General features: G+C 34.6%; 1 protein-coding gene and 1 long non-coding RNA gene across 21 annotated transcripts in view; one reads left to right on the forward strand and one right to left on the reverse strand.

Annotated features, from left to right (window-relative positions):
• LOC111560140 overlaps positions 1–11,724 on the forward strand; it is a 152,517-nt gene extending 140,793 nt beyond the window's left edge. For all 3 annotated transcript variants that reach the window (XR_006596613.1, XR_006596617.1, XR_006596616.1), the window contains one exon: positions 10,538–11,724. This is a non-coding gene — a long non-coding RNA (uncharacterized LOC111560140). The remainder of the gene's footprint in view (positions 1–10,537) is intronic.
• RAPGEF2 (Rap guanine nucleotide exchange factor 2) overlaps positions 1–13,929 on the reverse strand; it is a 247,896-nt gene that overhangs the window by 45,357 nt on the left and 188,610 nt on the right. For all 18 annotated transcript variants that reach the window (XM_023252716.2, XM_011281593.4, XM_023252717.2 and 15 more), the window contains one exon: positions 6,544–6,675. In XM_023252716.2, the coding sequence (XP_023108484.1) occupies positions 6,544–6,675 (132 nt within the window). The remainder of the gene's footprint in view (positions 1–6,543; positions 6,676–13,929) is intronic.

Below are 13,929 nucleotides of genomic sequence, written 5' to 3' on the forward strand. Positions count from 1 at the left end.
TGGCAGAATTTGTCAAAAAACCAAAGCTCTGTTAAATAATGCAACCCCTTACTTATTGTAAAAAAAACTGTCACTCAGACTAATTGCAACCATTTAATTCTGGCTAAATGGCTCATACAACAATTATAAGAATAGTGATCCTATACTGAATGACTACCATACACATAAAAATCTTCACATCAATTCAGCAAATTAGGATTATTACCCCTGCTTTTCAGATGAGAAAACACTAGGAAAATCAAATAAACTGTTCAATGCAAACAAAACCAAACCTAGTAATTGTGTTGGGTCTTAAACTCAGGTCTGACGAATACAAACTACTAAATGATTTGCACTATAATACTTTGCCCAGTTTTCTCAATAGACTATCTTCATAAAGAAAATCACTAAATCATTAATCATCAGGGAAATGCAAATAAAAACCACAATGAAATATCACCTTATACCTGTCAGAATAGCTAGAATCACAAAGACAACAACAAAACAAAACAAAACAAAACAAAACAAAACAAAACAAAACAAAACAAGTGCTGGCAAGGATGTGGAGAAAAAGGAACGCTTATGCACTGTTGGTGAGAATGTAAATTGGTACAGCCACTGTGCAAAACAGGATAGAGGTTTCTTAACAAATTAAAAATAGAAATACTATATGATCCAATAATTCTACTGGGTATTTACCCAAAGAAAATGAAAACACTAATCTAAGGGGATATGTACCCCATATTTATTGCAGCACTATCTACAACAGCCAAGATATGGAAGCAATCCAAGTGTATATCGATAGATGAGTGGATAAAGATGTGGTGTACACACACATGCATGCACACGCACACAAGATTATTATTCAGCCATAAAAAGGAATGAGATCTTGCCATTTGCAACAACGTGGGTGGACCTAGAGGGTAAGTGAAAGGACCCAGACCTAAGTGAAGTAAGTCAGAGAAAGACAAATACCGCATCATTTCACTTATATGTGGATCTAAAAAAACAAACAAAAACATAGAATAAACAAAACAAAAGTAGAAATAGACCTATAAATACAGAGAACAAACTAGCGGCTGCCAGCGGAAAGGGTGGTAGGAGGAATGGGGAAAAATGGGTGAAGGGGAGGCTTCCAGTTACGAAATGAATGGGTTATGAGAATAAGCTACATCATAGGGAATACAGTCAATAGTACTATAATAACTTTGTAGAGTGAAAGATGGTAGTTATGCTAGTGGTGTGCATAGCATAACTTATTGATTTGTCCAATCGCTATGTTATCCACCTGAAACCAATGTAACACCGTGTCAACTCTACCAAAAACACAGTTAAAATATAACAAAGCAATGAAATGTTTTCTGCTTTGCTAAGTCACGACACATAAAATTTTAAATAAATATATTTGTATATACACATAAACAAAACATTTGCTACTTTATAGCTTCCTCCAAACCGTATTACAAGATTAATGCCAGTCTTTAGACCCTTTTATTCTAGATAAAGATAGGCACACAGGCACTTTATAGTTTAAAAGTATCTGATTATATCTGTCTCAGGAACAAGAAGAAAGGCTTACGTAATTCAGTCAGGCAAATAACTCCTGTCCTAAATTAATTTACTTTCCACATGTATAGCCTAATATAGATTTGGATGTACATTATAGTTAAATAGTAATATTCTCAAAAAAACTAGTAATAGTCTCAGATCAATGCCAAAAGCTCTATGATTTACTGAAATCAAAAGCAATTTCATATATTATATAAAGGATATCAAGAAAATGACAAACTTGAGGAAATATCAAATGCCATGAAGGCTCCAGTGAAGTGTTAATTTAACTAAAATAAAAATAACTTCTACATATGTTTTATCGAGTACTTAAAAACCATTTACGAAAAAAAACTTTTTGCTTATGAAGTATACAGGCATATCCTCACATTTTTAAAAGGGTTGCTTAGTAATCATTCTTGATGTAAATAAATTTCGTGCAGAATTCAAACGTACATACACATAGCACCTAAGTCAGACCCCAATATAAATTTAGGCTAGTAGAAGGCTATATTGAATGCTAATGCTGACGATAATTTAACCAAGACAAGTAAGTAGGAACTATCTAGAAAACCAGTAAAACCTTGGTTTGCGAACATAATTCATATTCTGGAAACGTGCTTGTAACCCAAAGCACTCATATATATCAAAGCGACTTTCAAGAACCATTGGCCCAGTTGTGATCATGTGACATTCGACATCACGTACTACTCATATTGCAATACATCGCTCATTTATCAAGTTAAAATTTATTAGAAATGTTTGCTTGTCTTGTGGAACACTTGCACAAGTTACTCACAATCCAAGTTTTCACTGTATATGTAGAAAGTATGAAAATATTTGGAAATAAGTATAATGCTTGCACTAAGTCTAGCCTGTGTATTATAATTTATGCTGCTCCTAATTTCACACATCAATTTATTTAATTTCAATATAGACTTTAAAATATATTTATGCCTAAAAGACAGGAACAGTTTTACAGCATTTAGTATAAATTGTTAGGTTTCTTTCCAAAAATTATAATTTAAAAAAAAATTTTTTTTAATGTTTATTTTTGAGAGAGACAGAGACAGTATGTGAGTGGGTTAGGGGAAGAGAGAGGGAGACACAGAATTTGAAGCGGGCTCCAGGCTCCAAGCTGTCAGCACAGCGCTGGACATGGGGCTCGAACTCACGAGCTGTGAGATCATGACCTGAGCCGAAGTCGGATGCTCAACCGACTGAGCCACCCGGTGCCCCTTCAAAAATTATAATTTTAACAGGTGTAAGAATGTCCATCTGTAAACATGTATTATAAGTAAGAAAGCCTGTGCTAATTTGACAGGAAAATAGTATATTTAATCCTCATACACTCAATTACTAATAGGTTTTAAGGATTTTACTTAAGGTACAGGTATCTGCATGTACTCTTTTGCAAATTACCTCCTCTTGCCCTCGGAGTATTGTTTTATGGTGAGCCAAGTATTTTTCTTATTAATTTGCCTACATGGGTTATAGTCTGACTTTAAATCTTTGTCTCTCAAATGATCTTTTAACTATTAAATTATTTTGATTGTTATACCATAAGAGTTTGCTAACTCTTTGGTTGATCTGGAATTTAGTCTTAATAATGATATAGAGTGAGGCTATAAAGTGACCCAGCCTACCCCAAAGATCATTTATTGAATAATCCATCACATTCTTCACTGATGTGTGAGGATTCCTGTTGCTTATTACATCCTTCCACATGAATTCCATTTTACTTGAACTCTCTGTTCTATTGATCTATTTTTGAACAACTATTTCCAGTCCACCAAACCACTGCTCTGATAATCACACTATGTAGCCAAGATCTTATGGCTAGAATTGCACTGTCTCATATCCCCAACTTAGGCATTCTGTTTTCTACTGCCAAAAAACTCCTACTTTTCAATTGCTTCCATCTGTTTCAAAGATAACCGTTTTTCAACTCAAGCATGATCTTTAGTCTTCAAGACTCTACTACCTTCTATGTCTAGTTTTCCCACCTTCAGCTTATAAAACCTAGTCCATTATTTCAATCACATTCATTTGGCATATCTTTACTAAGTACCCACAGTTTCCTGGTTCTAGAGAGCAAATGGAGACAAGACAGAGAAGTTCCCTATCTTCTTGAAGCTGTCATTTTAGTAAGCAGACAGAACAGAGAAAGCAATAATCATTTGGGGAAAAAAGTCTAAATAAAAGGAATAGCCAGGAAAGGAACCAAAATGCAAGACCTACTTTACAGACAGTAATAAGCAAAGAACTCTCTGAGAAGATGGTACTTGAAAACGAAGCAGAAAAAGGATCAAGCTAGGAGAAAACATTCCAGGCAGAAGGCATGCAAAAACAAAGCTCAGCAGTTAAAAGAGGTTGGCATGTTGCTCCATCCGTCTTTGTGATACACTCATTTAACAAAACTCCAGGCCTGGGTGCAGCCAAATCTCTGCTTTCTTTGTGCTTGCTGTAGAAAAGAAAAATACTTAATAGGGCAGAGGGAAGTCACTCTGTATTTGAGGGCACCCTCTCAACTGAGCTTCCATTACTCTAGTCAATTTGCTCTCCTACTCTCTGAAGCATCTATTTCAAAACTTCTCTCTCCTTAAAACTCTCGACCAGCTAACTCTCCCACTCTCAACAAATGAACTCAACTTCTTCAGAGGGAAAAACTGAAGTCATCAGAGAAATGCCCTCAACTCTCAAACTCCCCAATCCAAACCCACCACAATAATATGTACCTGTAGAAACAGAGGAAGGCTTCTCTTCTTCAAGCTAGTTATTCACTTTGCTTTTGAATTCCTCTCCTCCTATTCCTGTTAGAAAAATTATTCTACCTTTTTCTCTCTGGTATACAGCATTCAATTTCAACCTGTGTCCATCCTGTAAGCATTTATACTCACTTCAACATGACAACTTTCTGACTTAGGAGAAACTTCTCCTAAGTCAGAATTATACAGAGATTAAATGGACTGCCATGGGAGATAGCTGTCCATCCCTGGAAATGTTCCAGAATAAACTGTTTGCTTCACTGACAGAAAAGCAGTAGAGGACTCAAATATAAGACTGGTCACTCAACCAAGTGCATCTGTCAGATTTCTTCTCCACCTTAAGAATTTCTGATTTAAAGATAATGGAAATGGTCTATTTGGGGATCTCTATTAAATGTTAAGTTTAATATGGCTAATAACAAAACCTTAGGTACACCTTTGGATTCTTCCTTTGGAAGGATATAAACTTAACAGGCTACATGTCTGCCATCAAATTTGAAGTGGATAGCCTTGAAACTCAACTAAAATCAATCAAAGTACACAGAGACCCTCTATTTCACCTATACCCCAGATAAAGTCAGACTGCAGGCAGACCATGTCAGAGCAATTTGGAGTTCTCGCCCACAGTCTGGATTCTCAGATTCTGTACCGTCAAGAATTTCCTCATGAACTTATCCTAGCCTACTCAAGGTTTAAACACGTAAAGCCAGAATTCCAGTCAGAATATGCCTCAATAAATTCTATGAACCACTTACTTCATTCTTATTATAAATTTGCCTTCTAGGAGCTCCCCTTAGGTTTGTATAGAGTTGACAGCAATGGTAACTGCTACCACCTCAAGCTGTGTTTCCACTGCAGATCTTTAACGAGTATAATCACCCCACAGTTTAGAAGACAGGGGCTCCATCATGATATTCCAGTTACTACAAAGCACAGCTTTTAGGAATACCATTCATTGTCTTAGAATAAGGGATACTCGAGTAAACGTTCAAAAAAAAATCAACTTCTAAAAATTGGTAGTACTGGCAGGTGGAGGAAGGAGAGCAAATTTACCCATATCTAGCACCTTCTCTAACATCTGAAAATGTGATTCCTTCCTAAAAATTTTATTATAAGTTAACACTTAATGCAAAGTATCTATCTTTGCATTTGATATTGTATCAAAATTATCTTAAAGAGCCAGATAATATTTCTTATTGCAAAATAATAAATTCTTATTCAGCCAAGAATCTGCAAATAATTGCATTTGTGGCTATTATTAGTAAGCTCTCTACAATACCCTTGAATTATAGAAAAGTGTGTACCTATTACTTCCTTGAAATAAAATTAATTTTCTAAGATCTACTAAATTTAGAACTTAAATATGTTTTACCCTGATAGTATTCTAATTGTTTAATTATTGTTAGTATTTTTTTTTTAAACAGAAACTTAGCACTGCCTGAATATTTCAATGATCGTGAAACACTATAATGTTTCTGAAGAAAGGTACCTCTATGGTCATCTCATATCACAATTCCTATGAAGTCAAGAATTATACTTTGTAAACTGAGTACTATGTTGTTGTTTGAAACCATCCAAAAGTCCATATTAGTAGTATGTATTTAAAGATCTCCCCACAGATGGGCGCTTTTTTTTTTTTTGCATATTTTAGCCACTTTTCCAAAATTTGCACATTCTAAGCCAATGAACTATTCCTCAACAATTAAAATTATTTTGCTTTTAAAACACCTTTGGAATTCCATGGTTCTGGTTTCTTTTCTATCCATCAGTATCATAAGAATTTATTTTAAACATATAACTAAACCTATACATAATTTAAAAATGCAACAAAAAGAATCTAATGATCCAATAATAATAATCTCTTCCTCATCATACTGAAGACTTTAATAAGAAAAACTTACTATGTAGTATAATTCTGCAGTTTTACCCCAGAGTTTTAGTCAAGAAAGAGTCCTAAACCTAATATGTCTATAGTCAAATTTATAAAATATTTGAAGTCCAGAGTAGTAACCACTCCATTTAAAATCCTGATAACTGGTAATAGCAGAGGCAAATACAGTTAGACAGTAGTTCTATTTCCCCAGACATACTATATGTCTCTGTGAAGCACGAACATTAACATATGTACCTAAAAGTACATATAATATAACACACATATATTTACTTTATAGATCCTATCAATTAAGAATCATAAAACTCCTTGGAATACATAAAAATGAAACAAATGACAATAAAAAGACCTTCTTACCTGATAAATATCAGAAAGACTGCTGCTTCCAGAATCACTAGTGATACTACATCCTGAATGGCTAGAAGAAACGTGCGTCACCTGTGGGTGGAGACTATCAGTAAGGTGTAGTTTTGTGAAATCTGCAGGAAGCTATGGAAGGAGCAGGAGAAACAGGATTACAATTTGAATCAAGAACTCTTAAGAAGACATTGAAACATTTTATTAAACACTACTCCATACCATTTACCCAAAAGTACTAGGGAAGATCCTTCATTTTTCAAGTTCACAAATTATTAAATATTGTCCCTATTTATCAAAAATCACAAAATACGTTTTTAAAGTTTACGGACATCCAATGAACCCTAATACTAAATTCAATGCTTAAAGAGGTAGATTTGGCAGTTAAGATTAACTTGGATGAGCATTTAATTCAATGACAACTTTCAAATTATATACTATTGAGCAAATTAATCTACTACTATTTGGTAGCCACTATAAACACAACTTTGTAGCAAGAAATAGCTTAAACAAGAAAACAGATTTGAGGTTCTTATATGCCTAAATAATACTTACAAGTAAAAAAAAAAAAAACAGCATCTTCGAATTGACAAAATGTTTTCCTATATAAATAACTGTGCTAGGCTCTATGAAAAAACAGAATAGGATGCCTTCAAAGAACTTAGAGTTGAGAAAGCTATGGACAACATTTACCAATCTACACACATACACATAAATACCAATTTTCTATCTGTTCAGTTTAAACCCTAAATGAAATAGCTTCTGTTGAACAGATTCACTAAGCATCCCTCAAGTGCTTCCCTCACTCTCCCATATAACAGAGAAAAGGTATTGAGAAAGAAAACATCCATACATTTGCCCATTCAACAAACATTTGCCGAGCCTTTTTCCTCCTACTATGTGCTAAGAATGAGACACTAAGAAAACACTGCCCTTAAGAATCTTACACTCTTGTAAGTTATTATCAGTTCTTTTGAATTAAAAAGGGGTACTATTTATAATATCCCCCTTATTATACGATTGGCCAGTAATACACGTGACATTTCAAAATATATGCTGACATCATGCAATATTCGTAACATTCTTTCCTTTCTACATATTAATCCTATTTAGCTGTTGAATAAAAATGAAGAATGTTAAAATACAACTTAAGAGTTTATCTTAGCAACATTCCTTTCTCTCCTTTGATTCTCATCCCTTCTCCCCTTTCCAAAAACAAGATGCCATTCCATAGATTAGAATAAGTTTCCTAAGGGAGGTGATTCATTTGTATGGCAATAACCAAGGAATTGTAATACCTCAAAATTCCAAACAAAGAGGCAAAATGCACTTATATCCCACTATCATTCAGATATGACTTAATAAACAGGTTATGATATTTAATAATATTAAATACAGGCTGTGCAGAATATTTTGACTTGGTCAAGATATAAAAAAAAAAGGCTTAAAAATAAATGTATTAGGAGGCATAAGATTAGATGGCAAATAAATGAACAAAAAACATATATGTTGGAGGAGCTCAGAGAAGTGAAATGTATTTAAATGGGTGAGATCATTGCAAACATGACATATCTCACTAAGCGTTGTTATTTAAAAACCTGATGATTGAAGATGCTGTGAAATATTAGATAAAATTTAGGAGAATAACAATTCCTCTACAAGGAATAGATAGGTGGGTAACTCTAAATTGAGAGTTTTTATATATTTATTCACAAGGTAGAACAGTGAAATATTTGCAGGACTTCTACAGGAACAATTTGGAGACAGAAATCTCCCGAGATGTACTAATGACTATGATTTTGCATGTTGCTAAGTGATATCACATATTAAAATAATGTGCCCAAAACCAGGATAAATACTCTTCATCATCCCAGCTACAGTTCCATTATATCAGTCACTCACTGCAGAAGGCAACTGGGGAAACATTACTCAATGGCTCACTGATTTTAAAAGGCATAATAAATTGATACATATAATTACAGAACAGTAAACTGATTTCTATTGATTATCTTTTACAGATGTGACTCAGGTTGACATGTACCACATAGGGTGATTTTTAAAATTAACTTAAATATGTCAAATGAAGACATCACTAATGAATTTTTACTCACTAGACACTTATTTATTCAAGCCTCAAAGGCCTCTCTTCTCTTCAGTATCCATGAGCTCCTGGTCATCTTTGCTGAGAATTCACTGTATGGAAAGCATTAGGAGCTACAGAGCTCTCCATCTAATAGAACACACATGGATCCAGCCTCTATGTACCACGATCTATTCATCTATGCTAGCTGACAACAGCAGATACCAGAATTAGATGGCTATGCTAGGCTAAGAATCATAAAGACTGTTTAAAAAGCAAAAAAGAAATATTTTCACTCTGAAGAATTCAATTCTATTCTATATATAAATACTTATTGAGTACGTGTTATGTCATACTATTAGGCCCAAGGAATATGGAGGTGAATATGGCATTCCCAATTCTAAACGTAACTAACTTCTACTACCCAAAATGTCATTGAAATAGGGGTTACCCATAATAGAAAAATGAATCAAACATATTTTTTTAAACACGGCTTTTATCCCTCAACCTGTATTTTTTGCAGAACAGCATGAAATAATGTTATGTTAAACTCAAAGTAAATGCATACACAATTTACTATTAACTGAACATTTCTTTATATTAGAACAGATGCCATACTTAGGCTTTAAATTTTTTCCCACAGATTGGGAGAATAGTATCATGATTAAATTTCACTGATGGTACACCTCGGCCAGTTACAGAATGGGAGAAGATGTGGAAGTTGATCCCATAGACAGAGAGTCTGAACTGCACTGACGTGACCCAGCTGGCCACAACACCCTAAAAGAATAGAGACCTGAGCCCACGGCTGGGGGAAATGGGTCTTTAAGAGGCAAATGAACCATATGGGCTGGGAGTCAGGAGACAAACACTGTTACACGGAGCCACGTTTAAACCTGAGGTCAACAAGGGTAGCACAGAATCCCTAGGGAGGCAGTAACTCATAGTCTGAGTAAAATACACCAAAAAAAGGGGTATGACATGCCAAAGACAAGATTCATTTACTCCAAACCTTTCTAGGTTTGACCCGGTGCCTATTTAAATTATTATCAGTGTCATTTTTAATTAAATTTCAGATTAAAATGGGGCTGTGAATTATCTTGTGACTCTAGCCACCATTTATAACAGAAACTGTATAAAATAAGAGAAATTTTTGAAGTTGGGACTATATACAGCAATCACCTGAATAATATTAGATATTAATTAAATTAAAGGGGAAATAAATGCATTTTATACATTTTGATCTTAATACCAATATATTTCACAATTTATTTAAAATTTAAAGAAGCCTCAAATTATTTTTATATTTGAAATTTTTAATACTTGATATATGAATATATTACTCCTCAAATTTTTCCTGAATCAAAGCAACATATATTCCTAAAAATAGGAATAGTTGTGGGTCACAACTGCAATAAACTACTGTTAGGCAAAATGACTGAATCATAGTTCAATCACAAACACTATTAACTACATAAGAAACACAGGGTAATATTAAAATCAGATAAATAAAGTGAGCATAAACAAAATCATAGTTTAATAAAATCTGGGTATCAATTACAAAGTAACTCGTTTTCTCTTTTGGGGAGAAACAGGGATGTCACAACAATTAGCTGTAAAAAGTACTATACAAAAGACACAAGTCTCATATATGAACAGGCATTTGATGATAGCCTTTGATTTATTAATTAGTCTAATGATTGGCATTGATAAAATTACTTCTAATTTTACCAGTTAATAAATGAACTGTTTTGAACATAAACGCAATGAGTTTGAGTGCCTTGAAGGGTCTGACACAAATAAGTAAATACTTTGTTGAAATGGTAGAAGTGGTTGTAATGTAGGAGAGGCTAAGATGGCTGCCTTCTTCCCTTTCCTCCCTACTAAAGACTTCTTTATGTTCATGTTTTCAAGCTCTACCAGGAAGACCGGGTGTATCACTGGACAAGTAATGGAAATGTAAGAGTTTCCTATTTCATAATGATTATTAGCCTAGGTTTGCTGAGAAATCCAATAGTTAAAAAAGAATGAAAAACTAAAAACAAAAAAAAATACTGCCACCAACATTTGAAATTTATATAACTGAAAAATTTCCCAACTAACCTTAGAATCACTTTATTTCAAGAAATCGTTACACAAGGATTGGGGTGATTGTTGGGATCTGTGCAATCTTCCCTGGCAGTTTACTTTGCGTAACACTTTGAAGGCAAATTAAATATACTCAGTCACTAAAAACTAACTCTACATTGAGATGTATTACTAAGAATTTACCCAAATGAATACTGTTTTCCTCCTATCATCGCTGAAGTTTTGTAAGTATTCTTCATGCTCATGTTTTCGAGCTCTGCAAGGAAGAGCTGGTGTGCTAACTGGACACACTGACTATTTTTCTCAGAAATGTTAATGAAAATACAGTCTCCTATATTTTCTACTCATTCATCACTTATTGGAAACCTGTGTTGTGAGGAGTAAATGAATGGCTGGGCACAAAGCATTTAGGTTAGGGTCTGGCACACAGAAATCACTATAGAAGTGTGTTAGCTATAATTACCACATGCAGATGCTGCGTAAGAAACAGGTCCTTTCCAGCTCCAGAATTCCTGTAGCTGAAATCTAAGACTAGATACCAGTGGGTTACTGAGCTACTTACTACCTGAGAGGGTTTTAGTGGTCAAAATCATCCAGCCACAAACACTATTCCCTTATCCACTTTAGAATTCAAGTTGTGCTTTAAAAGCAATTCCTATTCTCTGTGTCTGTACACATGTATGTACACACACACACACACACACACACACACACACACACACCCTGTATTTCTTTTACCACTTATCTTTTCGGTTACTACTAGTCCTGACACTCTCTGACCTGTTTCTACATACAGCTTGAATAAGCAGGAATATTATTTATAGTTTATTTTAAAGGCCACTGTATAATATGGTTTTGACTTTTACATCTCTCAATCATAATATTTCTTTAAGAACTCCAAATAAGGGAAACATTTGGACTCCTGAATATTATTCATCAGAAATAATTTTTGCAGGGACACCTGGGTGGCTCAGTCAGTTAAGCGTCCGACTTCAGCTCAGGTCATTATCTCACAGTTCATGGGTTTGAGCCTTACGTCAGGCTCTGTGCTGACAGCTTACAGCCTGGAGCCCACTTTGGATTCTGTGTCCTTCTCTCTCTGCCTCTACCCCCTGCTTATACTCTGTCTCTCTCTCAAAACTAAATGAACATTAAAAATTTTTTTAATTAAAAAGTAATAATTTTTGCGCAGTGCCTGGATGGCTCAGCCAGCTAGGCGTCCAACTCTTGGGTTTGGCTCAGGTCATAATCTCACAGTTCATGAGATTGAGCCCTGCATCAGACTCCCTGCTGACAGCACAGAGCCTGCTTGGGATTCTCTCTCTCCCTATCTCTCTCTCTGCCCCTTCCCTGCTCATGCTTGCTCACTCACTTGTGCTAAGTAAATAAATAAACTTTTTTAAAAAAGTAATTTTTACTTCCCTTATACTGCCTTATGATACACTAGATTCAATACTTATTTTTGATTACATCATCCATCAGTATTCCACAAAGAGAAAGATGTTTGCACAATATACAATTTCTTTTGTTCATAAACATAAAGGCAAGAGAGTTTCCCCCAAAGTGTCATAAGATAATTTAATAAACTGATAGATCTAATTATATTTCTCATTAAAACACATGGAGACATGTTTTAATGTTGATATGACTATGTTTTACAGGAATGGGTCTACAAAAATTTGCTTTGTATCTACTGGAGAAACCTGACAAAAATTAATAATTTGTAAGAACATTCTCCCAGCCTCCTGTCAGGCTCAAAAGATATAAGCCTCATGTCAGACATATATGGAGTAATCATCTATTCAACCTCCTCCTAAGTCAGGCAACTTTGAACAAATTAATTAACTACTGTATACCTTAGTTTTTTCCATCAAAAGAATGTAACATAGTACAATGACTAAATGAAATAATCATTGTGACCTATAGAATCTACCTTACTGATGCCTCTCTCTTCCTTCTCATTCCCTCTGTCATTTTCCAGTCAAGGTTCTCCATCACCTTAGGTCACATATTTTTCAGATTGAATGAAAACAAACAAACAAACAAAACTAACTTATTTTTGACAGTGTCATACCTAACACTACCATTATAGTTTACTTATTATATATATATTCTCCCAAGTATGTTCATATGGAAGAACTTACTGGTTAGAATTCTGTACTAAATTTTATAAAGTAAATAACCTCATTACAGGATATGCTTATAGTCCAATTACTTTTATAAACAGTCAAATTTTCATAGCTAAGAATTTCTCTCAAAGTGATAACATCTTGAGGAATTTGTGCTTTTGTGGGTGTATGATGTTTGACTGCAAAAGCCTCCATGTATTTGACCCAGACACATGCTGCCAACCTGGTAAGGCTTAACCACAGTAAGTTATCCTTGCCATCCTGAGCACATGGTCTCTACGGGACAGTCTGAACAGTAACACCACTGCATGGGGGGTGGGGGGTGGGGGGTGGGGGGCGGGGGGCGGGGAGGGAGGGGTGGAAACACAAGTTTAGTCATGCTTTATTTCAAAACTTCATTGCTACTATCTGACACTAAAATAATGTTTCAGAGGGAGCTGTAATAAACAGAAGTTGCTACTAAGGTAAGTTTATACACATAAATATTTCACATGGCTTTCTGTCCAAAAATAAACCTTCATGTGTTAGAATTAGCTACTGAAATATGGTAGTGACCTAGCCCTCACCCCAGGGCAGAAAGACCACTCTCATTTTTTTCTAGGGTTGGTAACATAAATGAATCATAAACTTCACTGGCTATAATTGGGCAAATTACAATCTACCTACAATTTAATTCCTACACCTATAAACTAGTGATTATTTGAACACAAATAGGACACTGGCCCTCCGTTGAAGAAAATAAACAATAAAAACTAGTAAACTGATGTTTTTAAGCAAATGCTTTTAGAAAGCCTTTTCTGCTAGATGTTGAATGAAAGCACTAAGCAGAAGGAAACCACGTGACCTTTACTTCAAAACAGAAAAGTAGAATCCTTTAGTATGATGAGGAAGTGCATGATCTTATTTAGGTACCATATTTTCCAAATTGTAAGGCTATGCCCCATTTTTTTTTTTTTTTAAGAGAAGGCAATAATAAGAACACACCTGTATACCAGTTCCCATATGCCAGGCCTGGATCTAAGCGCTTGCAGATATATTAGGTCATTAATTGTTACAACTATCTTATAAAGTAGGTTTTATTATGACCAT

Source organism: Felis catus, chromosome B1 (genome assembly GCF_018350175.1).
Source record: "Felis catus isolate Fca126 chromosome B1, F.catus_Fca126_mat1.0, whole genome shotgun sequence".
Lineage (NCBI taxonomy): Eukaryota > Metazoa > Chordata > Mammalia > Carnivora > Felidae > Felis > Felis catus.